The 14,154-nt window shown below is 41.1% G+C and overlaps 1 protein-coding gene across 16 annotated transcripts in view; it reads right to left on the bottom strand.

The window, feature by feature from the left end:
• KIF21A (kinesin family member 21A) overlaps nucleotides 1-14,154 on the bottom strand; it is a 95,576-nt gene that overhangs the window by 54,072 nt on the left and 27,350 nt on the right. For all 16 annotated transcript variants that reach the window (XM_083463262.1, XM_083463266.1, XM_083463255.1 and 13 more), the window contains exons 2-7: nucleotides 11,945-12,167; nucleotides 9,599-9,781; nucleotides 6,514-6,663; nucleotides 5,376-5,510; nucleotides 2,987-3,154; nucleotides 1,024-1,139 (exon numbers count right to left, since the gene is read on the bottom strand). In XM_083463262.1, coding sequence (XP_083319388.1) covers nucleotides 1,024-1,139; nucleotides 2,987-3,154; nucleotides 5,376-5,510; nucleotides 6,514-6,663; nucleotides 9,599-9,781; nucleotides 11,945-12,167 — 975 coding nt within the window. The remainder of the gene's footprint in view (nucleotides 1-1,023; nucleotides 1,140-2,986; nucleotides 3,155-5,375; nucleotides 5,511-6,513; nucleotides 6,664-9,598; nucleotides 9,782-11,944; nucleotides 12,168-14,154) is intronic.

Below are 14,154 nucleotides of genomic sequence, written 5' to 3'. Positions count from 1 at the left end.
AGATCTGCACTGAATGTTGCAATGCACCCGTAATTGTTATTACTGCACAACTGTAAGATTATTGTACAGTATCAGAAGGGGCATGGCTGTGTAGGGGCATGGCTGCATCAACGGAAGTATAGTGTCCCTATTAAGGGAAGTGAAGAGCCCTGCTCTATTCTGCCTTGGTCAGACCACACCTGGGTTACTATGTCCAGTTCTGGGCACCACAATTTAAGAAGACCATTGAAAGCTGGAACATGTGCAGAGGAGGGCAACCAAGATGATAAAGAATCTGGATGTTGCAGGAGGATGTAATGGGAGGATGGGATCCAAATTAAGGAAAAGAGTAGGTATTCCCACAGGAGAATTCCCATGCTATTCCCGTGGCAAAGCTTACTAACTCTTTAATAAACTGGCCGAGTTGAGGATTCTCAACTGCACATTCTCTCATTAAGTTGCAAGTGTTAGAGTTCTACAGCACAACAAATTCAAGGAAACTCTTGACTTCTAAATGGCCTTGTTTTTGAAGCCTTTACTGGAAAACCATTCCCTCAAGCTTTCATCCAAATGAAGCTTAACTGCATTACCGTCTCTCTAAAAGGGTTCAGAGTAAGTATTCCTATTAAACAGATCATTTACTTGTGCTCTACATTAGTTTGTTTTCCCTTGTGAGTTTTTTCTGTCCGTGCTACTGGATTTTATAAGGGGTGAGTGGTAATTTCCTCTTTTATTTATGGGGCTGCATCATTTTCCAAGCAACCCAGAGCAAAAAGATGAAATGTGCTACTGTGTTTTCTCTGCTGAGGCAGAAAAACCAATTCTATTAATTCAGCTCAGCTATACGAAATAGAGAGAGAGAGGGAGGGAGGGAGAGAGAAAGAGAGAGAGAGAGAGAGAGAGAGAGAGAGAGAGAGAGAGAGAGCCAGTGTGGTTCTTGTTTTATTGTATTCTAATACACTTTAGTTCCATCAACAGCAAATTAATCAAAGTTCTTGTGACATCTCTTTCAAACATGGTTTTAAATAAAAAAATTGCTTGTACCTGTTTCCTCCAAGGGAGTCTTGCAACAGCCGTGTTAATTTTGAATCTCTGTATGGTACGTGAGTGACCCTCTTGCTCTTATCTCCCAGTGCACTTATTACGTTGCCCAACGCCAGCTATAAAATATGCAACATTTGTTTTAATAAAATTCTGCCCCGAAAAAACCAGCACCACCCAAAAACACACATAAGTATTGACACAATCAGAATCAGCAGCAGGACTATACTTTGTCCTTTTCCACTGCGGTAGCTTTCACTGTCATAGACGCAAGCCATTGTTCTATTTTAGAAATGAGTTGCCCGTTTAGTCACAAGACTTGATGCAAGGGAAACTGCCAGGAAAGCTTCACACAGTTCTCTCCTGCAAATGGAATGCATCCATCTTTGCATCCCAGGCAAGGTAGTCATGTACAGAACCGTTTTCCCCAGTACAGAGTTGGCTCTGGAATATCTTTCAGGCTTACTTTTGTAAAAAAGCAACAACCCCCCAAAAAACCAAGTATAATTTAATATCCACATTTTTTGCTCCAGTGTCAGACAGTCTAATGTCGCTAGCTCCAATAGCAAGTCAAAGTCAACGTTTATGGCAATGCAGTGTTTATAGCCACTATATTGCAGTACAGCTATTTTACTGTAGGGAAGCAATTCCTGTTTTATCAACTATCTCAATTATAGGGACATGACGGCCGGGCTAAACTGCAACAACTAAATGAAGAGTCCCGTGGCACATTTAAAGAGCTGTTCGTTTGTAATGGCATGGTGGTAGAATGCAAACAGTGGGACAAACATTAAAAAGTGGGACAAACATTAAAAACTAGCCACAGTTGACTAGTTACACCCCCCACATAGCTTTGAAATAATTGGCAAGAATGTCATCCAAGCGCTGCAATCCTTGGACCTGTGCATTAAGTATATTTCTGCCTCAGGGATTCTTCGAAGGTTTTAGTATTGGCTTATGAGGCCATAAACAGCTGGAGGAGGCCCTATTAAACATGACATGGCTTGCAGACATCTATCTCACTGTGGTACAGAGAAGGAATTTCTCCACGCTGGTGCCTACCATGTTGAATTTGCTCCCTTTGGAAAACAGGTTGGCACTAACTCTGGGGCTCTTCCATTAAAAATGTACCTATTTTACCTGGGTATTTCCTGACCATTAATATCAGTTCCTGGCATTTCTGCCTACTGTAAATGATATTGCTATTTTAACTCCTGTTTTGCCATTATGGATTTTATTGTTGTATTCCCCCCCATTGTCATAATAATAATAATAATAATAATAATAATAATAATAATTTATTTCTTCCCTGCCCATCCAGCTGGGTTTCCCCAGCCACTCTGGGTGGCTTCCAACAAAGATTAAAAATACATTAAAATGTCACACATTCAAAATTTCCCTAAACAGGGCTGCCTTCAGATGTCTTCTAAAAGTCAGATACAGTGGTACCTCGGGTTAAGTACTTAATTTGTTCCGGAGGTCCGTACTTAACCTGAAACTGTTCTTAACCTGAAGCACCATTTTAGCTGATGGGGCCTCCTGCTGCCAGTGCACCGCTGCTGCACGATTTCTGTTCTCATCCTGAAGCAAAGTTCTTAACCCGAGGTAATATTTCTGGGTTAGTTGAGTCTGTAACCTGAAGCGTATGTAACCTGAAGCGTATGTAACCCGAGGTACCACTGTAGTTAATTATTTCCTTGACATCTGATGGGAGGGTGTTCCACAGGACAGGTGCCACTACCGAGAAGGCCCTCTGCTTGGTTCCCTGTAACTTGGCTTCTCGCAGCGAGGGAACCACCAGAAGGCCCTCGGCGCTGGACCTCAGTGTCCAGGCAGAATGATGGGGATGGAGACGCTCCTTCTTACTGCCTTGTGAACTGCCTTGGTATTTCTTATGTAATGAAAGGTGGTATGTAATGATTTTAGGAAATGAGGAGGATGAAAATGCTGTCAAGGTAGTACTTACTAGTCCGCAATTGATGGAAATGCCTTCCTTCGCTCTCTCCCCAGTGGCCCCTGTGCGCTTCAATCGTTCGGACCCTGCCAAATCCACAAAATGAAACTTAGCAGTAAGGGTTTCAAACTCATTTAGCTGAGATGACTCCGATATCATTCTGTTATCTGTCATGTTGTCCTGTGGTGAAGAAAGAAGACCGGTGAGGCTGCAAAGAGAGCGGCGTGTTTTTAAAGACCAGCAAACTGCCTCTCCCTATTTAAGCCATGCTCCCAGCAACGCAGGGCAAAAAGAGAGGAAAACAGCAAATGTGGGCCCATCAAAATCCTCTTTAGGAAAGCAAGTTTTAGAAATCTCTGCAGAAGAAGAGACAGTGAAATGGAGGCAGGGAAAAGAATACAACTGCCTCTATGCTTTCGCCTGCTCCCAGAGAATTACAGACAGCATTCACTAGATGATAAACTAGAATAAAGAAGCTATTATCCTCACTAACCGGAGTCCTAAGCTAGAGCCATATATTAAGCTGAAAGCTTACATTTAAAATAATTTTTACAGTTTGCACATGTGATCCACTCTTGCCTCTGGGTAAATAAGGTTTTGCATTGTTTCAAAAAGCTATAATGTCTACTGCATCTGAAGCAACTGCGGGACTCTTCCAAACCACCTTCAACTCTTAAAAAAAATTCCATCCTTAGGAAAAAGAGACCCTGTAATATTTCCAGCTACCAGTAGAGGGGGGGAATGTGAGTTGTTCATGAATGTTTCAGAAGAGAAGGATCAAACTCCAGGCAATAAAAGTATAACCTCATATAAACCACTTCTACATAACAATTAATAGGTTTCAGAATCTACAATCTTGCCACTGACAACGAAATTTTTAGCAAACATTTGTTATTAGCATGAATTATTTTTCTGTAAGTGAAAGATTTTTGTACAGAACTCAAGAGGATAAATGACAAAAATATAAATTATCCTGACATCTGTCGTCATAAGCACACTACAGTTTTCACGTAGCTGAAACATTTCCAGTATATAAACAAAAGTGCTTGAGAAAAATATGTTCATAATGGCAAAGAGCTTTCTTTCTTTTCTGTTAACTCAGCAGAAAGCAAGTCAAAGGCTTTCCGCTCCTGTGACCACCCCGTTTTCATTTTAAATGCATACTTTCTATTTTAAAGGCAATTAAAACCAAGGTTCACATCTTCAAACATATGCCTACATGCATGGATGGATAATATATTTTGGAAGCGAAGCGAATCCTTCTAATAAGCATACTTCGCATGTTTTCAAATCAAATTAAATCGCTTTTAAAAAGGAAGCTGAAACACTGAAGGACTGATACTGCTCATGGTCACAATGTTTGTAATTTAAAACAAAAGTGTTCTGTACTTGCCAATTCCTAACATAACATTTTATAATATAGTATTTAGAACCTTTAGAACTCCTATTAAGACACCACACACATCAAGGACAAGGGCCCAATTATTTCTTAGTGCACTAAGCTTTAGGCTATGGAAGTTTTAAGTGTAAATATACTTTCCTTACAGAGATATCCCCCACAGCTTATACAAACACACACAACTTTAAACGCACTTTCAACTTCCCCAACAGAACTAAACTCTAATCCCACAATATTTGCGAATGTAACTGTCAAATATTTGAGTTATTTAGACGCAAGACCTACAGTGCAGGATGGTTGAGGCCTGTAGCAACCAAGGGAGATCTGTTGCTATGGGAACAGGTGGACATCTCAATCAATTTGATTTTAAGTGTAAATTATTTAAATATTATAAATGGAAGGATGGCAACGCTGTCTAAACGTAGGTGGACCTTTGAATTACTTAGGCCTCGTATCTTATTACTGCAAGACTGCTGTTTCTTTCTTGTACCAACAGAATCCTTGAGAGGCCATGGGCTATATGGAAAGAGCCAATATGGCATACAAAATACAATATTGCATCTCCAGGAGAGCCAGTGTGGTGTAGTGGTTAAGAGCAGTAGATTTGTAATCTGGTGAACCGGGTTCGCGTCTCTGCTCCTCCACATGCAGCTGATGGGTGACCTTGGGCTAGTCACACTTCTTTGAAATCTCAAAGCCCCACTCACCTCACAGAGTGTTTGTTGTGGGGGAGGAAGGGAAAGGAGAATGTTAGCCGCTTTGAGACTCCTTCGGGTAGTGATAAAGAGGGATATCAAATCCAAATCCAAACTCTTCTTCCATACGAAAAGGGCAATGGTGGCATGAGCCACCATTCTAACATCACACTGCAACAATTCCCACACCAAGCAGTATAACTTAAGAAGGTGGACCAAGAAAATCAGTTTCGGCTATTACTCTAATACAAGATATTGCTCTGCAGTGTTATTGATTTTTCCAAGACAAAAATAGCATAATACATACCGCATCAATTGGAGGGCAAACTCTCGTTTGACACAAGTGGACAGTGAAGATGGCATGTGAACGTGAGCTCTGAACATTCATCTGAGTGCTGGCAGTGGTTCGAGATAAAGCGCCCAGCTTCAAACATTGCATCATCTGTAAAAATGGTGGGGGAAAGGATATATGGCTGAAATTAAACCTACACACATACACTGGTCTTGAAAGACCTACATTGGCTCCCAGTACATTTCCGAGCACAAGTCAAAGTGCTGATGCTGACCTTTAAAGCCCTAAATGGCCTTGGTCCAGTATACCTGAAGAAGCGTCTCCACCCCCATCTTACAAATCAAGGATAGCAGCAATTATGCCTGCCTTTTATCTCTTTCACTTACGCGTGCGGGGGCCTAGAATGTAACCCCCATGTAAGTGGGGAGTCACCTGTACTGTATTACTAAGCCTGTTCTTGGGCAAGGGTCAATGTGGTGTAGCAAAATAAAAAAATTCCTTCCAGTAGCACCTTAAAGACCAACTAAGTTAGTTCTTGGTATGAGCTTTCGTGTGCATGCACACTTCTTCAGATACACTTCTTCAGATCTGTAACTGGAACTGTGGTGTAGCAGTTAGACTGAAACTATAACCAGGGAGCTCCAAGTTCAGCCAGTTATCTTGCACTAATCCCTGTTTCTCAGCCTAACCTACCACTCAGGATTGCTGCAAGGATAGTGTTAAGTTGTGGGTGAACATATCAGACGACACAGCGATTCTTCAAACAGCTCTTGTTTATTCACAGGCCAGAACTGAACTGAACTGAAGGGTTCAGTCAGCCTGCTTATATAGAGCTCCAGTACAACGTAACTGTAACAATTTTCTAAAACTATCCAATCACTGAACGTCACTTTTGATCCCTTATTTGCATAACTATCTACAGTATCCCCCTGCTGGCCCAGGGTGAGAACTTCAGTACATAACAGATAGGGAAGAGGGAGGGCGAAAACATGCCTGCTGTCTTGAGCTCCTGAGTGGAAAGGAAGAATATCTATATCTGTATCTATATTGAAAAATAGATACACACACACACACACACACACACACACACACACACACACACTAGTATGTTTTACAAAAGTCATCTCATTTTCATTGAGAATAAAAATATTACCTCAGATTCTGAATTTACAGTCCGTGTTGTGACCCCCACCGTGTATATTCCACCCGCTGAATCTTCGTGGATTTTTATGTTTGATTTTTTGTTCTTTGAATCCATGTCACGCGTTGTGTCGAAGAGATCAAGGACTTCTTCATTGTAAAGCTAATTTGAAAGAAAAAAAGAGGCCAACATCAGCAAGGAAAATATAATTAACACAAAATTCAAGATGTACTGTGGTTTGACCAAAATAATTAAGACACAGTTTTCCCTATCATGGCTGCTGGGTATAGTCATTCTCCAGAAACATGACTGGCCAACAATGACAAAGCTTGCTAATGGAATTACAGAAAATAGTTCAGGACATTGTGAGCAGGAGAAGGATATGCTATGTTACAGCAGGTTGAGAAGTGCTTAGAAAATGACACAGGCTTATATTTAAGTAAATCCTACACAGAATAGACCAACTGAAATCAATTAATGTAAGTTAGTCACATCCATTGACATCAGTGGGTCTACTCTGAGTAGCATTGACTACCACCCATAGCAAGTAAGGGGTGGGTGGGAGGGTGTTGGTGCCATAGCTCCTGCCCAAGTCTGGGGTATCATCACATTTGTCCCTCAAATTTCTTGAGTGTTTTGCTTATCTGCAAAAAGTTGCTTCTCAATGCAGAACGGGGAACAAGTTGCACTATTCCACATTTCTCTCCATTTTTATTCTATACGTGTCTCCCATCTCCAGTTTTCCCAAACTCGCTCTGAAACAACTGGTAAAAGTTTAGTAGAGCCAAATTTCCCAAAAAATACAGGACCTATTAAGATACAGTGGTACCTCGCGTTAAGTACTTAATTCATTCCGGAGGTCCGTTCTTAACCTGAAACTGTTCTTAACCTGAAGCACCACTTTTGCTAATGGGGCCTCCTGCTGCCGCCGCGCCACCGGAGCACGATTTCTGTTCTCATCCTGACGCAAAGTTCTTAACCTGAAGCACTATATATGGGTTAGCAGAGTCTGTAACCTGAAGTGTATGTAACCTAAAGCATATGTATCCTGAGGTACCACTGTATTACACTTGACCCACAGTAGTATTGGGGGTGAGGGGCAGAGGTTTGCTTCCATGTTGCTCCTCTACCTCTTACCTGAGAAATAATCAAATTGAACATGGGAACCCACATTGATTTGAATGCAGGATAGTATCTGACCGTGAGAGCTAAACCCTCTTTAAGGGCAAGGGAGGAAACAACGTCAGAACAATATTGTGGTCACAATGAGGCACGGTAAAGGTAAAGGGACCCCTGACCACTAGGTCCAGTTGTGGATGACTCTGGAGTTGTGGCGCTCATCTTGCTTTACTGGCCGAGGGAGCTTCCGGGTCATGTGGCCAGCATGACTAATGCTTTCAGTGAGGAATCTTCAGATCCTTTGCACTCTTGAATCTTTCTATAAACACAGTATGCATGTTCCCCAGAGAACGGTGCAAGGATGCAAATGCTCTTCTGGGCCTTTGCATGGGAAATGAAGCAGGAGGAGAATTTCCATAACCACACACCGACTGCATAACGGAACAAGGTTCCTGGCCAATGTTTATTCGCTAACCCTCAGAGAGGCATTTAATGCAATCGTGTTCTGACTTTCAACAAGCAGATTGGCCATGCATGTTACATGCAGACCAGGACCTTCCAGACAACGGAATGAGACACTTGAAAGATCACTTTGATTTGGGGATTCTTCCAATTAGCAGTTTTTGAAAACACGATTCAGCAGGGTTTATACTGCATAATTAACTGGCACCAGTTTAATCTGTCAATGCAATGAAAAGTATCTAAAAACTGAATGCTTGGATATATTTAGTGTTTTATGGTGAAAGAGGATATTGTTTTACACATACTTGGTTCCTAGAAGTAAAGAGATTGCATCACTCATTATATCATCTAACTAGCACTTAAACTTGTCAGACCTGTTAGCTACTGATAGGGACACAACTTCATCTTCTTCCTTTTTTGCCCATATTTCTATGAAGAGTGCCTCTTTTTTAAAAAAAAAAAATTGGCAGCACTGTAAATGCTTTTTAAAATGAAAAAAAAAGTTAAGCACTCCTCCAAGGCTTGTTTTTCTGGACAAAGTGATACACACACCTGTTTCTGTATTTTAAAATATATCACAGAAACACTTTATGGCAGACGTTTTTGTTAAAATACATAGAATCTATTTTTGGAAATAGTAAGTATAAACATTCTACAATTATCAGCTGAAGATGAACTGGAAGCCCAAAGTCACTAAAAATGGCTTTGTTTTGCTTACAAACTATCAGGACCCGGGGGGGGGGGGAGCAACTGTTTAACTATCAAAGAGTTCGGAAAACAAAGTCCAAATTAAGGGGAACTAAGGGGCTGCCTTTATACTGTGCAGTTTGCGATTTGTTCCTCTGGACAAATATTAGCCAGAAAGCTTAAATCCAGTGCCCTTAGGTCAAGAGCAACAGGTATAGACTAGTCCAACTCCATAATGTATTTGGTTAATATTTTGGCAGAAATGCCAACAGCAGTCCAGCGATAATTACCTGCGTCGGAATTCAAGCACCTGTAACTTGGTTACCCTGCTGTTGCTAAACCCTAACTCAGAAGGGCATTTAAAAAATAACTCCTATTAGAACTGCAAATGTAAAAGTGGCAAACACAGTTCACTGGCCTTATTCAACAACACCAAGAGAAGGGGCATCTTACTGACCTCAATTAATAAAACATGTTTCCTAAGCTTTGAATCAGGCATCATAAATCATCTGAGCTTTAGTGAAAAGGGCAAAATGTCCTCTCTCTCCACCCTAGTGTGGGTGTTAAATAGTTTGCAACACGATGTTCCAAAACATAGATTTCTAACGTAAGATAAGCAAATCTCAACTTCCCTGCCATTCTTCCTGCCTAAATTACATAATAAACAATAATAAACATATTGCCACAATTCATTCCATTGGGTTTTCTGCCATATTTAAATTGTATGTTGACAAAACAGATTTAAAATTTACCTCCTTGCCAATCAAAATTGAATATGTTGTGATATCTTTGCTACATGGGGGAAATAATTATTACTATGAAAGCTTACCTCTAAGAACTGAGCATTCACTTTAAATTCTGGAGGTGGAACCCCTTGTTGAATAGCTGCATGTGTTTTTCCTTCAATACATTTATACAGGTGTTTTACAGCTCGTGGTATAATGCCCTGTTCCTCTTCCATTATGTTAACATCAAATCCAGTCCCCATGGTATATGTTTTACCGGCTCCTGTCTAAATTTAAAAGACCAAACAGCATTAATGTGCAACTAGATAATGTTTATTATATACATCTTAACCTAGGGTCAAATAACACGAGAAACACTCTATTGCTGATCAAAAAGACTTCTGACTCCAGCAGCTCACTTTACAACTTTCTAGCTTGTCTCAAGAAAAAAGTAAGATCTCTACAGCACTTGGATGTCATAAAAATATCTGGACTGCAGAAATGCGTAGTGAATGGAGATGAGGATCTGAACCACCACCGCCTGCCCCCCAGGAAACAAGGGGTGATATTCCAGGAGTCCTGCTAGCTGAAGCAGGATTAGACTGGATTCCTATCCATAAAACACATTTTCCAATGTTTTGCAATGGTTAAAAAGAAAAAGGAAAACTGGGTTATTAGGTAGATTATGTCATGCTAAACTTAAAACGAAGAAAAGAGTGTGTTAAGTAACATACTGCAGGAAAATAATGCTCTAAGAAGGCAGCCACCCACTGGAACTCCAAACTCACCTTCTCCTCATTCTAGTAGTCCATCAGGTGTCAAAGTATCACGACCAAACAAAAGAACAACACAGTTGCTTAGGCAACATGTGGCTGCCTGCCCGCCCTACACTAGTAGTTCCCAAGCAGTACTGGAACCAAAACACTGGGAACTAATTTAAAACCCCTGGGCGGAAAACTCATAACTTGTTTTTGTTTTATTATGTATTTTGAGCTCTCGTTTTGTACTGAACCGCCCTGTGGTCTTCAGATAAAGGGTGGTTATACACATTTAATTAATGACAAATGTGGATCTGCCTGGTCAGTGCCTGGATGTTTAGGAGACTGCCGGGAAGAAAAGATAAAAAGAACACAACTTGATATCCCAATGTTGATAGTAGAGATAACCATCAGTCAAGTCATTTGAGCAGGAGTGGCTAACTTGTGGCAACTCCAGATACTAAAATGCTCTCAGAATCCCTGGCTATATTGAAACAGCGTTTAAGCCAAATGGGGAGAGGAGGGACAAAAGTGAAGAGGAAAGTCCAATCTGAGCTGGACACATCCTCTTTTGAACAGACCTATTAGAATTCAAGGCCACTGTAATTCAAGCTGAAGGATTGCACTTCTGAGCACCTTCTGCCTCAAATGTACTGCTCTGCACCTGTTTAAAAATACACCACCGTTTTAATATACCCAAAAATGAGCCTTGAAATCTTGATAATTTCCCCATGTTGAAATCTACTTGTTTTCACCTCTACTAAAAGGTGAAATTCAAGCATACCTGCTTGAATTATTACAAATACTCCTTACCAGCAGCTTTTTTAAAAAAAAAATCAGAACATTGTTTGGATTCTGTCAGGGAACTGCCATCAGCTTAGAGGCGAGGAATAGAAGGGCAGTTGTGTTACAGGGAGCCTCCGAAAATCTTGCGAAGCAGTTCCTCTTCCGGGGAGGAGGAAAGCCCCACCTCTAGTGAGGAAGAGGTACAAGGACCAGAGGATGCTTGTGAGAGCCTTAACACCGCTCCTGGGCAAGGCGGACAGGAGGGAAACACGCCCTTGCCATCACCCATTCTGCGCAGTAGCCTAAGGTGCAAAGAGGGAAGGGTTGGGGGAAGTCCAAAAAAAAGACCACTCCCAGATTCTGCTAGCGATTGAGCCAGACATGAGCTTCGGGGCTCTTCACTGTAAATAAAGGTAAAGGTAAAGGGACCCCTGACCATTAGGTCCAGTTGTGGCCGACTCTGGGGTTGCGGCACTCATTTCACTTTATTGGCCAAGGGAGCTGGCGTACAGCTTCCGGGTCATGTGGCCAGCATGACTGAGCCACTTCTGGCGAACCAGAGCAGTGCACGAAAACGCCGTTTACCTTCCCGCCAGAGCGGTACCTATTTATCTCCTTGCACTTTGACATGCTTTTGAACTGCTAGGTTGGCAGGAGCAGGGACCGAGCAACGGGAGCTCACCCTGTCGCGGGATTTCGAACTGCTGACCTTCTGATCAGCAAGTCCTAGGCTCTGTGGTTTAACCCACAGCACCACCCGCGTCACTATAAATAGTTTGCGCCAAAATAAAACCTGTAAAATACGGGTTTGGAGTCCTGCCTGCTTACTCTCGAGCAGCCGCAACAGCCATCTGACTGATTCACTGAAAAGCAAACAATTAATTTTGAAACATTCATAAAGTTTACCTGCCCATAAGCAAACACGGTAGCATTGTATCCTTCAAAGCAGCCTTCAATCAGTTTTTCTATGCACTGTATATAGATTTCTTCTTGCTGGGATTCAATATCAAATACATAATCAAAGGTGAAGGCCTTATCTTTTCCCAGGAACACTTGAGGTTCTCCAGGTGTGACAGATGTGCAGATATGGCATCCTTCAATCTTTTCTTTGGCTAGTTGAGGTCTGATTCTGGGGTGGGGGGCGGGGGTTGGAGAAGGAGGAGAAATAAAATGCCAAATATTACATCACTGGAACAGAACACAACTTAACGCTTCATATTTCAAGAGTCCCCCAATAAATTTAAATCAGATATGCCCAAGAGGGACTGAAGTCGCGCAGAATACTCACTGCTCACCTGCAACAATGGAAAGAACTATCTACTTAATATTTAAGGACAAAAACAACCACCCTTTCTGCTGTACTAGTGGTACTCAAGTCTCCAAGGTGACTTTGTCCGTCTCAAGTTGGCCTGGTTGTATTCTAAGATTACAGCCCCATTTACGTTTTCTCATGAGTAATCCCTATTGAACTCAGTGGGATTTCTGAGTGAACCGGCATATAACCGGTAATTAATAACTTACAAAAATCAGCCAAAGAAAAAAACCATGGCAGAACAGAGGACAATCAGGCCTAATATATCCACATTATTTTTGAACTGCAGGAGCCTGCCAAAGATAACAACATTGACTTGAATAGACCTACTATGGTAACAAGAATAGAAGGGAGATTATTTCAATTTAATTTTAAAAGCCTTTGCCCCACGGCGGAGTAAAAACAAATTATTTTTGTTTGTTTTTTTAAAACAAGTAGACCCCAGATGCTCAATAGTTTAAGAGGAGGTTATTCTAGCTTGGATTATATGGTGCAGCACTAAGCTAACAAGGGCCTGTTTCATCTCCCAATCAGCACAAAAACGACAACCTAATTTTCTCATTATTTGTGAAAATCCTAACAGACGTTAACCCAAATATGAGCATAAGACTTTTCTTTCTTTCTTTCTTTCTTTCTTTCTTTCTTTCTTTCTTTCTTTCTTTCTTTCTTTCTTTTTTGCTACCATTTAGAAAGTTACTTGTTTCCACAAGAACCCAACTGGAATTCATGGTAACTTCTGGGCAAACAACTTGTCATACACAAGTACGGTGGTACCTTAGGTTAAGTACTTAATTCGTTCCAGAGGTCCGTACTTAACCTGAAACTGTTCTTAACCTGAAGCACCACTTTAGCTAATGGGGCCTTCCGCTGCCACCGCCGGAGCATGATTTCTGTTCTCGTCCTGAAGCAAAGTTCTTAACCTGAAGCACTATTTCTGGGTTAGCGGAGTCTGTAACCTGAAGCGTATGTAACCTGAAGCGTATGTAACCCGAGGTATCACTGTATGTTTTTTATTTAAGACACAACTTCAGTAGGCTATAATTCTGCTTAGGACTACCACATATGTGTGTGTTTGTGTTTGTGTGTGTGTGTGTGTGTGTGTGTGTGTAACCATGCTTTCACTCAAAAATTTCAGCTCCCAGTGGCTCCTTTTTGTGAAAAACTATTGGAAGTGACTTCATTGCGGAATTGAGAGAAGATGGCGGCTGCCAGCAGCGAAAAGATTTTTGGATTGATTCGGCAGAAATACCAGCGTGTGAGGGGATGCTGCCTGGACAGAGGGGCATCATACACATAAAATCCACACAGAAACACATCGTTTTACTTCAACTCGCTTGTGGAAACAACTCAGAGGCCGTGAAAGAAGGAAAACAACAGGAAGATTTAAAGGAACTCTTAGAAATGACAATAAAAGCAGCAGAGATATGAGATGATCAGAGCCCCCACGAACTTGAAGCATGGGAAGTACCAACAAAAAAATTATAATTTGGCAGAATATTTGGATTATTTGATATGTATATGTATAATTTGGAATATTTAATGTGATTTGATTGGATTGTTGAAATGGAAAACCTAATAAAAATGGTTTTTTTTAAAAAAAGGAAGTGACTTCATTGCATGCATTTGCCTTCAATATGTGGTTTGAAACTTGCCACCACCATTTCAAAATCTGATACAAGCTAGGTGGTTTGTATCTATAATATAATGAATCAAATGCCAATCGCACAAGGGGCACCAAAGAAATTATTCTGAATTTACCTAAGATTGAATGTAAAACAGCACATTTAAAGAAGTCTGGGGTTTC

This window comes from Podarcis liolepis (assembly GCF_965112155.1).
Source record: "Podarcis liolepis genome assembly, chromosome: 10".
Classification (NCBI taxonomy): domain Eukaryota; kingdom Metazoa; phylum Chordata; class Lepidosauria; order Squamata; family Lacertidae; genus Podarcis; species Podarcis liolepis.
This window is presented reverse-complemented; position numbering and strand designations above follow the sequence as displayed.